Source organism: Lates calcarifer, linkage group LG2 (genome assembly GCF_001640805.2).
Source record: "Lates calcarifer isolate ASB-BC8 linkage group LG2, TLL_Latcal_v3, whole genome shotgun sequence".
In the NCBI taxonomy this organism is placed as follows: Eukaryota; Metazoa; Chordata; class Actinopteri; family Centropomidae; genus Lates; species Lates calcarifer.
Genome location: NC_066834.1, coordinates 27,643,848 through 27,656,709, shown reverse-complemented (window position 1 = coordinate 27,656,709; position 12,862 = coordinate 27,643,848). Strand labels below are relative to the sequence as shown.

General features: G+C 41.0%; 1 protein-coding gene across 1 annotated transcript in view; it reads right to left on the bottom strand.

Moving 5' to 3' along the window:
- Positions 1-452: 452 nt before the first annotated feature.
- hipk3b (homeodomain interacting protein kinase 3b) overlaps positions 453-12,862 on the bottom strand; it is a 40,640-nt gene continuing 28,230 nt past the window's right edge. Inside the window, exons 4-16 of the mRNA XM_018667911.2 lie at positions 12,697-12,816; positions 12,066-12,152; positions 11,396-11,580; positions 11,143-11,302; positions 9,442-9,565; positions 9,228-9,349; positions 8,856-8,980; positions 8,360-8,527; positions 7,936-8,265; positions 7,691-7,837; positions 7,305-7,564; positions 5,950-6,089; positions 453-5,371 (exon numbers count right to left, since the gene is read on the bottom strand). Of these exons, the coding sequence (XP_018523427.1) occupies positions 4,901-5,371; positions 5,950-6,089; positions 7,305-7,564; positions 7,691-7,837; positions 7,936-8,265; positions 8,360-8,527; positions 8,856-8,980; positions 9,228-9,349; positions 9,442-9,565; positions 11,143-11,302; positions 11,396-11,580; positions 12,066-12,152; positions 12,697-12,816 (2,439 nt within the window). The 3' untranslated portion in view covers positions 453-4,900. The remainder of the gene's footprint in view (positions 5,372-5,949; positions 6,090-7,304; positions 7,565-7,690; positions 7,838-7,935; positions 8,266-8,359; positions 8,528-8,855; positions 8,981-9,227; positions 9,350-9,441; positions 9,566-11,142; positions 11,303-11,395; positions 11,581-12,065; positions 12,153-12,696; positions 12,817-12,862) is intronic.

Genomic DNA, 12,862 nt, shown 5'->3' with positions numbered 1-12,862 from the left:
TGTTCCAAGCTGAAACACATCAGTTTAATCAACTGACATATAATTAAGGCTTAACAATTTATCAAGCACAAATACCAAAACATCTCTGATTGTTCAGATCTATGGAATTAGAGCTTTTCACTGCTTTGCATGGATGTAAATTAGGAATCTGGCTCTTTAAAACAAGAAATTAAAAGATGTCACCTCAGCAATTTATCACCATTTTATACACTGAAGTGTTAATTAATAAAAATAATAATCAAATGTGTCCCATATTCTGAATATCTTGTCAAATAATCATTATTCTCTAGGAGTTTGAGGATTACTGGAATAAGATGTGCCAGAGCTACTGGACAAAGTAGTGTACAAATTGCACTATTATCAGTCAGATGTGTTGCCCAGTTAATGTCCATATGAGAAAGGCACCTGTATGAATGTGAATGATAGAAGAAGAGTCAAGAGTCAGAAAAAGCTGCATCAATAGATTTTTTTAATTCAAAGTGAATCTTAACAATAATACACCATAAAGTCTTATTTTGACACTCACCAAAAGAGTCACCTGGAAAACCCGCTTAATGTGACAAAGTAGAGAAGGCTTGGTCACACCTAAATCACTGAGAACTAGAGAGGAAACACTATCGCAAACTGTAAAGAGACATCACATCCATAGAGTTAGTTTTCCCAGTCCTCATACTGTAAATATTGCACAGTGCAATTGCTACATGGCAAACTAGTGTAGCACAAAATAAAAAAAGCAAATGAAATAAAAATGAAAAGAAAAAAAGCCACAAAAATTCTACAGGTATTAAAACAGTAACAGTTTAGATTTCATAATCAAGTCTATCTGATGAGCAATCTAAACAGATGATTCCATAACTTGCAGTGTGAATTAACTCTGAAATTGATAAGATGACCAGAAAACTGAAAATAAGAGCTCGACTCAAACAAACCTCATCAAATCAAATCAAAGAGTAACACAGTAGCACATTTAGACTAATACAGACCCTGAATTAACATATCTAAAGGATAATACCGCAGCAGAGGATTTTTTTTTCTGATATCAAAGTCATAACTTTAATAGTAATAATTTTACAAACGACTGTTTTATCTGTTAAATGTTACATGAATCCTCAAAAAAAGTTACCCATAAACCAAGGTGTCAATTGTGTGAAAAATGAAAAACAGTTTCAAGATTTCTCTCCTCTTGCATCCATTCTTTTCCTAAACAAATATGGGAGAGTTTATGCAGGCGCATTGCTGGTGAATACCTTTGGAGGAATCAAAACACAGATTACATTTCACATGCTTATTATCGGGGAACTATTTCAAGCACTGATCTGCCAAGTTCATGCCTTGTCATCATAAGCTTTCTTTCCCAAAAAAAAAAAAAAAAAAGATACTCGAGTATGATCAGTAAAGCATACAGGTAAGAAAAAAAGCTATCAAAAACATATAACCATATCATATGTCAGTGTTTAAATGGTGGAGTATTGCACTCATGACTGACTGTGCAGAGAAACCATAATAATCTCCTTGACAGAGTAGTTTCTGTCCAGAACACATAATAAATATCCAGATACACTAGTCCTGGATATAAAACATCGACTCCTCTGATTTTAAAAAGCCAGCGTTGTCAGACTGTGCTCTGGTTTACTCCCGCTCGGCTTCAACTTGCACGATGGAAAAGCTGCTCTGAGCGGACAGCTTCTAGGCAGACAAAGTGAAGCAACTTAGGTGTACATGCAAGGTAAATGTAAAGCATGGAGATTATCTAAGAACACTTGGTGGTGCAATGACCGCACAATGTAAAGTATTGCATCTGCTGTTCAGCCAGAGTGACTATCCAAAGATCCTTGAGTGTCATATCATTCAAAGAGTACGTGAGCGTGTGTGTGTCTATGTGTGTTTTATTGGTGTGTTATCACAGAGAGGCTTTGATGGTGGCTATCTATGACAAGAGGAGAACCACCACCGTGTACGTGTCCTCTGTCGTGTCTACGAGCTGAGCAGAGGAGTACGAGTCTCTGGAATGACACTGCGATGATGTGTGTTTACTTTTTTAAATTCTTGGTTGAGTGGCTGTTAAAGGACTGTCTACACGGTTAACGGACTGTAATTGGACTCTATGCCTTCCTCCTCAAATAAACGATGGTGAGGAATCACCATGTTGAATCCTCACTTTCTGAATCTCAAGGCACATACACAGTGCTGCTCACACTGTCTCAATTTCAGTAAGGAACACATAACAATGGCCACAGTTTTGCATTGACAAAACATTATTTTGATATGAGACACTCATAAAGGGGAGAGCGATCCAAACACAAGGCAGTTTAGAATAACAAATTGTGAAACTGATATTCCAGCCAGATATAACATTGAACAGATAAAAAGGTTGCAATAAATATTTGTTAAAAATCAATTTAACAGTAAAACAAGTTGTAAAACATTATTTTGGAACAGAAACATTGGGCTAAATTTACTTTTTTGGACACACAGTCTAATCACCCAAACCCTTACAAGCCTAACTACCTGTATGAGTGCTTAGTGGCGAGTGTGTGACTGGTGGAAACATTACAGAAGCTTTTCGATGAACACAATGGACTTTTTTTTTCTCTGGCATCTCACAGTGCTCCTGTAACACACTAAAGAGTACTGGTAGTATGTCGTATTACGTACAATGAAAAAGTTAAATCAATCCTGCAAGCTACAGCTTTAGATGTGTACAAAACATCAATATGAAAACATACAAAAATTAAGTTACATCGATACATCATTTATATGCAGTGATGAGCCCGAAAGGTTAATAAGGATAAAATACTGATGCAAAAACACACACCCCGAGAAACAACAAATGCAACTAATGTTCATCATCAGCAATACAGTAGTTACAATGACACTCCAATTATGAACGCAAAACACAAAAATCAAAACCACTTCTATTTCAGATAATTAGGGACCTATACAAAAATAGCAACGCTAGGTTTAAACTCAGAGAAATCACCTAATTTCACAGCTATTGAAGTGGCAATCATCATATAGCAGCTTATCTATGATACATTCAAGAAAGAAATGATACGACTTATTAATTGCCCAATAAGCTAGACAAAACCTCGGCCGTTTTTAAATACAATTTTTTTTTTTTTGTTTGTTTGTTTGTTTTAATTTAACCCCATTCTACAACTACAGTATAACTGAGGTCTATGCAAACAGAATAGCTACCTTGCTCAGGAAATGAATTACAGTCTTTGGTGCTGCACAAGCAACTTCATTTGAAAATTAAAGACAAAAAAATTACACACATAACTAGTAAAATGAACAGAAAAAAATGCACACACAGCATATCTACATATATATAGACTGGTGCTACCATCATATATATGTATATATCCTCCCTGACGGAATGTATAAAATAAGCAGTTGACACCGATAAGCCTTAAGCCTTTAACAAATGGTATAATGTAAAGGGAAAAAGTTAACTTTGTCACACATGCATAAATGAGAGAATTGCACACAATTAACTCACACCTTATCAAGCATCTGTACTAAATAGTCTAGCTCTATAATATATGTCCATATATGTGTGTATATCAAATACTGCATGGTTTGCTCAGGCTTAGAAGATTCCATACCATTAATTTGCATTTTTTCCTTACCTAATCAAAGCCATGCCCACCACACTTCTAAACATCTAAGAAACAAAGTGAAAACACTCAAAATGAAAATACGAAGACAAAAAAGAAAAAAAATAATCAACGACTATTTAGATTGTATTGCAGTTTCATCAAACAGTACAAATACTGTTAGTAATAAGAGTTTCACTAAATAGAAAGTGATTATCAAATATTAAGCAATACTCAGTACTTGCACTTTGTACACTAGTTCATTCGGGAGAGGGAGAACGAAAAAGAAAAAACGAACATTTTTAATGAAACAGCAAGCATTCGCAACAGCAAAGCATGCTGTTCTTCTTGAAAGAACAGAAGAGTAACTCACTACACACTGAAATATACACTGACTCCAAAAAATAAGCACCGCTATCCGCGATACATCACATCCATGCAGGCTATGCATGGACATATACACATGTGCATATATATACTCACACATAGGATGCATCGACTGATTGGAATTTCAAGTGCTGCAGTCCAGTACATTAATATTCATGTATATAGTCATATATAAGTAGTAACATTAACAACCTCAAATATGTAAGGCACTATGGCTGGGGACAGTTATACAATGCAGCGAGTCTTGTGACACAAACAATAAGAGCAAAGTCTATGCATCTTTCCGTTTACATTTTTGCTCATGCAAGACCACATGCAGCGTGAGGAACAACCCTATTTAAATCGGTTAATTGACTTGACATTGCTAACACCAAAAGACACCAAAAAGGTACAAATACTTCAAACGCAGTACAACATACACTGTGGACAACATGTGCATCTGTCAATCTAGAGCTAGAGACTGGGATGGCTTTACAAATATGGATGTGTCTTGCACACGTAAGAAGGCAATATAGAAAAATAGCTGGGATCAGGGGTGCAAAGTCTAACTATTCAACACCACCCCAATTATTTACCTGTTTTGAGGAGTATTCGTAGAAGATCCAATGCAAAGATATATCAAATGTGCAAAACACATTAAGTGTGAGTTTAACTACCCATTCATTCTTTCATTCAATCATTCATACATTATTTCCTTCTTAATTTTTGCCCAAATCATCTCCACCATTGGAACTCTTATTTTAAAGCTTGAAGTTCAATTACACCCAAGTCTACATGATTCAAAAAATAGCTTGCTTTCTCTGTGGTTGTGCCATGGTTTTGGAAATGAAAACCATGTTGTTTGTGGTTTAAGATAGAATTCGCCCTGCTAACTTAGCCCTCAGGTGGTATGAAGGGTACCTGGGCAACCGTGCTCAGATGTAAGGGTACTGGTTTATTTTGGTAGGGCTGAGAGGGAAACTGGCGTAGGCGGGCGAGGCGATGTAAGAGTGCGGGGGAAAGAGGGGCTTGAATTGGCCCTGGGGGTGCAAGGTGGGGGAGGGCAGCAGCCGGGGGTTGATGCCCACTGTGACCTGATGCACGATGCCTGCCGGGTGGGAGATGCTGTAGGTGGGTTGGAGGACGGGGCGAGAGGCTCCAGGGGAAGCCAGGAGGTGGGCCACGGGTGCGGCTGTGACCAGTGGACCAGACGGGGGGTAGGACAGTAAGGTGGGCTGGGAGTGCGGGTGGCCCCCAAGGTGGGGGTGGGGGCCCGTAGTGTGGTTTGGGCTGCTGTGGGACAGGGTGAATGTGTGCCCGTGCATGGTGGGAGGGATATAGGCCTGTGGTCTCCGGTGGGCAAAGTTGCCATTCCATTCTTGATGGCAGGAACCGAAATGCTGCACCTGAAGCAGAGAAGAAGAATATCTGGCTGATCAGTCACCCATTTTCACCAATACTAGAGCTAATCTTTAAGAGCCACTAGATACTGCTGTTTTCCTTGTCTTTGTCTGTCTATTTTGTGTCTCCAATCAGTCATTAATAATCATCACATTCATCTTAGTTTAGGTGTATAACACTACAATATTGTGTTCATTTACTTTGTGTTACTGCCAATACAATAAGAAGTACTGAAGTACTTTAAATACACTTGTAAATGTTCACCAACTGCAAGTAATTTTGAGTGTAGCTGCAACATTTGTTAGCGACAAATCACATGAATTAAGTCCCATCTACAGTTTGAAGTGTGCTCTTGGCTTCTGCTCTGCTACAAAACGGAAGTATTTGCAATTCAAATGCTGTGCTCTTTATCACCTAAATGCAGAGTGTAGTCAAAACCACTCCTGTCATTTTAGAAACTGGACTATCTGGTACATTTTTCCAACTTCTTCACACTACAAAAAAGGGGGCAGGTACAGGATACAATGGTTTAACATGACAATGGTATATGGTAATGGTATGGTACACGACTGCATGTGCTCACCTGCCCAAAGCCTATAGGCTGCTGTTGCTGGGGCTGGAATGCAGGGGTGATCTTCTGTGGCCTGTTGAGGAGGGGAGTGGAGTGGTGATGTTGTCGCCCAGGAATGCCTCGCCCTTTGGACTGGCATGACGACTCTAAGACTGAAGTAGGGAGGTCGTGTTAAGAGGGGCAAAAAGAGAAACACAGAGAGGTGGAGATGACATGTCAATGCGGATGCTTTAGTGACCAACTTATCACCCACATTATAAATAACAGGCAAAAAAAAGAGATGGGATCCAACCACAACCGCAGAAATGGCAACATTTGTGGCAGGAGGCTTTGTAGACTTGTCAGTGATTTCAGCTGTTTGATCAGTCCCAAACCTCTAAACATAGTGACATCTGTCCTCTGAATATGATCTAGAAGATTATTAATAGAAATGTTTGGGAGATCTGGGAGGGGGGGGGTTTGTAACTAAGCTTGTTCGTAGAGCTTATAGTGGGGTCAGACCATCAGCTATAAATACACCCGGTAGCACTAGAATAGCTGGCTGTGCCCTTTTATGTGAGGCTTTAGATGCAATAGTTTGAGGGTTGGGGAGGGAGATGCCTTTGACATGAAAGGTGATGTGACTCTGTATGATTTTCTCTGAGGATTTACAGTTGAACCTCCCACTTTAAAAGACCTATTAAAAGGGGCAGTCTTAAATGACAATGTCACTGAAAAAAAACAGCAATGTCCTGCTGACCACAGCTGTTATAAAGCCTACATACAGCATGCGTAACTCCATTTTAATACCTGAAAGAAATAATTCAGCAAACATGTACTCGTTTATGACGGCCAAAATATGGTTACATTTTCTGGTTGACATCCATGCTTTGAATATTTTATTCAGGGCATTAAACATTTTCTGGGCAATTACGCATGTCTTATGTAGCTTTACAAAGTGCACATTCACACACATACAGGGGCTCTCAGAGTCAGTGTTGACAGCAAACAAATATCTACTTCAGAGATGAGAGCAGATATGTCAGGGCAGGTCACCCATAATCACCTGTGAGAACCTCTGTGGCCTACTAAGACAGTGTAATCCCAGGCCATGTGACCTGTGGAGCAGACAGCAGCAGTGGTGACTGGATCTTTGAGCAAGCATGACCTACTCATGGACTTGCTAGTCTTCTGGGTGGATAACACCATGAGAGTAGACTTCAGCCATATAGCAGCTGGAAAAGGTGCCTTGTCGTCGGCTTTATTCAGTCATTTACATTCTGAGGGAACCTGGGTCTATTCATTATAATGTCAACTCAAGTCAGACTTAAAATAAGGAACATACTAAATGTATTTGTGTTACCAGTGCATCATACGTCCAGTTTTACCTGTGTTGCCAGGTGTTTCACTGACAGCATGATGGTTGATGTTGTTCTGCACCCTCATTGGAGGCACCACAACAGTACGAACTGTTGGCTTGCTGGGCTCAGTCTCCGGGGCAACGCAGGCGACGCGGGGCTCACAGTTCTGGTTGCTGTCGGCGATGTAGCGCCGCTCCGTGAAGGGACTGTTGCTATGGCCGGAGGCGTCTGAGGCGGGCGAGCTGTCCACTGTGTCACAACCACTTTCCTGTTCGTCATCTGACATACTGCAAGAGGGCAACCGGTGAGGAGGGGGAGTTACAAATGTCTCTTTTGTCACGGTGTGTAGCAACTAATGCAACCGAGCAAAACATTTGTAGCAGCTTTGCTTGAATTAGCTGCATTCACCATACCTGTTTGGGTGTTTGCAGGGCGAGGTGCTGGACTGGGCTGAGGCTGAAGAGCTGGTGCTGAGCGTGCTGTCTGGACTGCTGAGGGAACAGACTCTCTCCATGCTGACAGTGCTCTGACAAGCCTCACAATCTGCACTACCCTTACATCTGCATTTCAGAAGGAGAGAAAAATAAAAGCAGCCAATGAGACGCTGGCATTTTAGAATCAAGTCAGAAACATGATTTGAGGGAACCTTGGTACTCACTCCCCCATCGAGTGTCTTTGTGCGCTCTCCTCCTCGTCGCTGCTGATACTGATGACACTAACCGTCGGGCTGGCTAGGTCAGAGATCACCATGGCCTGCCGCTGCTCCTGCGAAACTGAGAGCTCCTCACAGTCTGGCTCCACTTTACAGCAGTTCTCATCATCCTCCTCCACCTGCTCTGTTCCTTGCTCCTCTCCAGCGGCGTGCCCTTCCTCTGGGCATCGGGCTTTCTCCTCCTCTACCTCCTCCACATTCTTTGCTGTATCGGCCATCTTTGGGGACTGGCATGCTAAATTTTGGATGTTCGTGTTTTGGGAGAAGTTGCTGCCCCTATGGAAGAAAAAAATGATCATAATCAGAAAAGGGAATTGTCTGAGTGAATACACATGTCTTAAAGGCATAAGGCTAAGCCCATGTATCATACCTGTTCACACAAGGCTTGGCTCTCTTATTTGCAGCTGGCTGCGGCCACACCACATGTGCAATGCCTATGTTGATCGGCTGGTGGGTGGACATGGTCATTTGGTTGGTTAAGAATGGCTGAGGGTGTGCAATCATGGAGCTGTAATGGTTACCATGGGGACGCACTTTCCTGCATTAAGAAAACAGAACATTGCAAATTGAGCCAAAAGCCTTTCGCACCATTACTGACAAAATGGTCTCAGTCACTGGTCCCAAAGGACATGTATGAGTCATCGATCATTAGCATTCAGGGGAGCGAGCGTGCTGTATGCTGTATCAGAGCAGTACAGCTACTCCCCAGGGTGTGCAAAGGGAAGGTAATAAAGTACTAATAAATAGTGTTTTATAAAATACATTGTATTTGAACTATAAAGACACATATCATGGCAGGATATGGACAATGTATCAAAAAAGATTTTGTGCTGGAACTGCCTGAAACAGACAAGGAAAGTGCTTACCCCCAGTCACCCAGTCTCTGTGAACCCGGCACAGTATCAGATGCCAAAGTTGTTGGTGGTGGCGGCACTGATGTCACCTGCTGCCAAGTGGGCACCAAGATCTGCTGTGCACGGTTCGACCAGGCCTGTTGGGAGTTCAGAGAAGCAAATCACTTAGATCTAGTACTTTTTTGGTCAGTAATGCTTTCATCAGTTTGCGCATCAAAAATCAAATCTGAACTTAATTAACACACACACACAACACGAACATGAGTGCTCGTATTAGAGGGTTTTTTTTGTTGTTGTTCCAAATGACAAAAAATAAAAATTACATGATAAATAATTACCAGATGACCTTTACTGCCATAATTCCTATCCTTGCTACCCCCTTACCTGTGTGATGACTCCAGGTCTGATTTGGATGGGCTGGATGGGGGGTGCTTGAGTGACAAGAGGCACAGAAGCCTCCATTCGAACGGAGTAGCCTGCTGGTTTAGCCGTGTTGGTGGGGATTCCTGCATGGACAATGGACAGGGAATTATTTGATATTAAGGCTAACCACCAGAAAGAATAGTAAACAAGTGAAATAAATATTTACACAGCCCACCTTGAATGGTTGGGGGACAAAGAATGAGTGCCTGCTGAAATGAATCGTTGCATCCAAACTGACCGCTTCCTGTCTGCAGCGTTATCCCAGGGTGCATCACTGAGGGGGCTGATGGGGGTAACCCCTAAAAAAGGAAAAGGAGATATGACTGGACTATTCTGAGGTATTAAAATGATGCCATGCCTTGTCACTACCAGAAGATGGCGACATTTATGTCAAGAGCAGTCTATTTTTCAGCCAGACAGAGCCCAGTAACATGTCTTGTACTGAGAGATTAGTCATTTAACTTTAGACAAAACCCTGGCCTCTCATCTGAAAGACGGTGGCTCACATGGCTCAGCTGTGTTAGATCACCATCGTAACGTATAGCATATGGCTGATCTAATCCAGAGGACATTCAAGGCACTGGATCAAATCATATTCAAGGGGCACATGCTTACTAATCAACTCCCAGGAAAAATTAAGTCACCATGACTACAAGGATTCTGATAGGCAAAGGAAATTATTGAATGTGTATTGATCAATACTTTGATCTCGTTCAAGTGCTGCTTGATCTGTTGATACTGCATGTGACACCTTTTTAAGATGAACACTCTCATAGATTGACTGGCAAATCTTGGGTGGCTAACTGTCTCTGTGGGACCAATTTCAATCAACTTGATTTGATTTTTTTTTAAAAAGCTGGATCACTAAAGGGTTGTCAAACAACATTCAACTTATTCTTTGAGACAGGCCTGAGGGATAAACAAAGAACAGTCGAGCATGTGCCTCTGCTTCACCACTCACACTGCTCTCGTGCCTGGCTATAATCACATTTATTGAATAACGAGAACTAGGCCTATATTGTTCTGCCACAGCTCCTGCATGTAGCCCAGCTGCCATACACATGATCGTAAACACAAAGCAGCCTTTCAGAGGATAAGACTAAAAAAGCCACAATGTTTTCCTGTAAATCCTCCTGAACAAGAAAGATTTACCATGTTGCCCAATGGAAATTATAGATAGTTTTATTATGCATGGCATGTTTGTTGCTTCATTGGGTTTAAATTCTGAATGGGAATGAAAGACCCTTCTGAAATTATTCTTACTTTTGTTGTGATGAAACACACATGTAGTTCCCATTATACTGTATAACAAGTAATGTGTCACAATTGGTCATCTTTTCACGTTTCATCCTCAACACGGTGGCTTTTGAATAGACTTTGAGATGTTTTGCATTATAAAGATCCAAAAGAAAAAGGGTCAGCTCCTTTTTTTCTCCTCAGCAACAACACTGATTTGCACCGTTGCCATGACCTCAGAAACATGACGTGATTTTGTTGCCATGACAGCAGTGCCAAGACGCAATAAGACAGGCAAGTCAGCATACACGAACGCAATAAATGCGAGGAAATTGCCTACATGATCAGTCTTCACAGGAGCAGATGAACTCAACAACACACTGCACGTCAATAACCTACATCTGTCATTATTCCATCACTAAAATATTCTGATCATTTTTTCAATTTCCATTCTGGGAAACAGAAAAATAGACAACATAATTTATGTAAACATGTAGTCTTGTTAGTTGGTTGGTTCCTTTGTTTACAAAGGGTTTAATTTGCTGGTCTAATGATTACTGTTTGTAAGAGTAATAAAACTCTGCACTGCATGCTGATGGAAATGGTAGATGATGATGCAAACACATCCTGAACGACTTACTTGAGTGTGGACACCAGTCATCTTGCTGAAGGGGTGGTTGACTGAGGCAGCGGCGGTTGTGGTCACAGGCCTGACAAAAGGACCTTTATTTCTGTTGGCCACCTCATATGCATTGGGACGAGTCCAGCAAACATCCATGATGTGGAAACATGACTTAACACTGCAGGTGGAAGAGACACGTGGAGAGTTCAAGCTATGTGGCAAGGTCAAAAATGATGATAGGGTCTGACAATCTGAGGCAAAGCGGACTCACTGGTTGCTATGGGGAAAGTCAAGCAGGTGTTGCATTGTCACAAAGGGGTGGCTGAGAGCTTCGGCAGGGGCAATCCTCTCCTCTGCATCGATCAACAGCATCTTCTTCAGCAGGCCCACAAACTCCCGGCGGTCTGCCTTCTCAGCTAGCAAGTCACTACCTTCCAGATTCATCACCAAGTTCACCTGGAATACAACATTTTACCTTTAAAACTTCTTGTTAAAATAACTGTTCAAATAAAGAATAACATATTTAAAAAGAAATATGCTCTGTGTATGAATAGTCAAAGGATTATGATGATTCTTATTTCCTAAGAATCATAAACCATTATTCATCATGAGTAATGAATTCACAAGAATCTCCTCTGACTTACAAAAGTACAGACCTGCATAAGCAGTAATGGCTGCCTAGGGAATTTCCACCTGTGGTCTGTTTCTACAGAGAATAGTGAGTGAAACCTGAACCTTCATTTTTTAATTTAGCATTTAACTGGAGGGAAGTTAAGTTTACAAGGTAGTCTTTTCTTTCCCTGTAATAAGATGTGGGTGTTCTTTTCTGTTCATACAGACTTCCTCTGGTAAAGACCTAGTAGCCTACATCCTCTAAACATTTGATGTTGAACTTCCTCTGAAGTCCTTAAACACAATGTGGTCTGAGCAGCTGAACATACGTGCGCTATGTCATCCAAACAGCTGAAGATGTACTTCCTTGCTTCCTTTGATTTCATTCCTGTCTCTGTCTCGTGCTCATCTGTTGACTAAAGAAAAGGAAACGGTTTAGTGAGGACACAGGAACTGAATTCAGTACAGCAGTTGCTATAAATATATATTATAGACAGGGTTATTCATGCTATGTTGGAAACTCATGCTCCCAAAATGTATTGCATCTGTCAATAAATTTACTCAATAGAAAAATGTCATTGTAGCTGATACACAGTATATGAAGCAATGTAACTCTGAGTATAATATTTTCTCTGACTTGATTTTTGATAAGACTTAATCTTAACAGTTCCTCCCACTGGACTTCCGGGTAGTATTTCACTGTCTAACTTGTACATGAAACAACACACCTCTACCAACACAGCCACATGCACTGTTTTAATGCAGGGTAAATGTCTGAATACAGCCTCAGAGTTTGTTTCAGGAAAGGTATCATTGCTTCTTTATTAGCAACTGCAGGAGGAGTAGAGCTGACGGACAATTTTCACCATTAGGTTTTAGTTATGCAAAACAAGGGCAAAGGTTAGTTGCTTTTAAGTAGTTGTAATAAGCAATTTTTTTAGGAGTGTAAATATTGCTCACCTTTAGTCTCCATGCTGCATACGGTGAGTCAGACTCTCTGCAAAAGAACCGTGCTGTCTTTGTCCCCGCATTCAATAAATGTTCTCCTGGCAAACCTTGTGTCTGAGAAATGTAGCGAATCTGTTGGACATAAGGAGAGAAGGGAGGGAGAAAAGAGAACATGAAC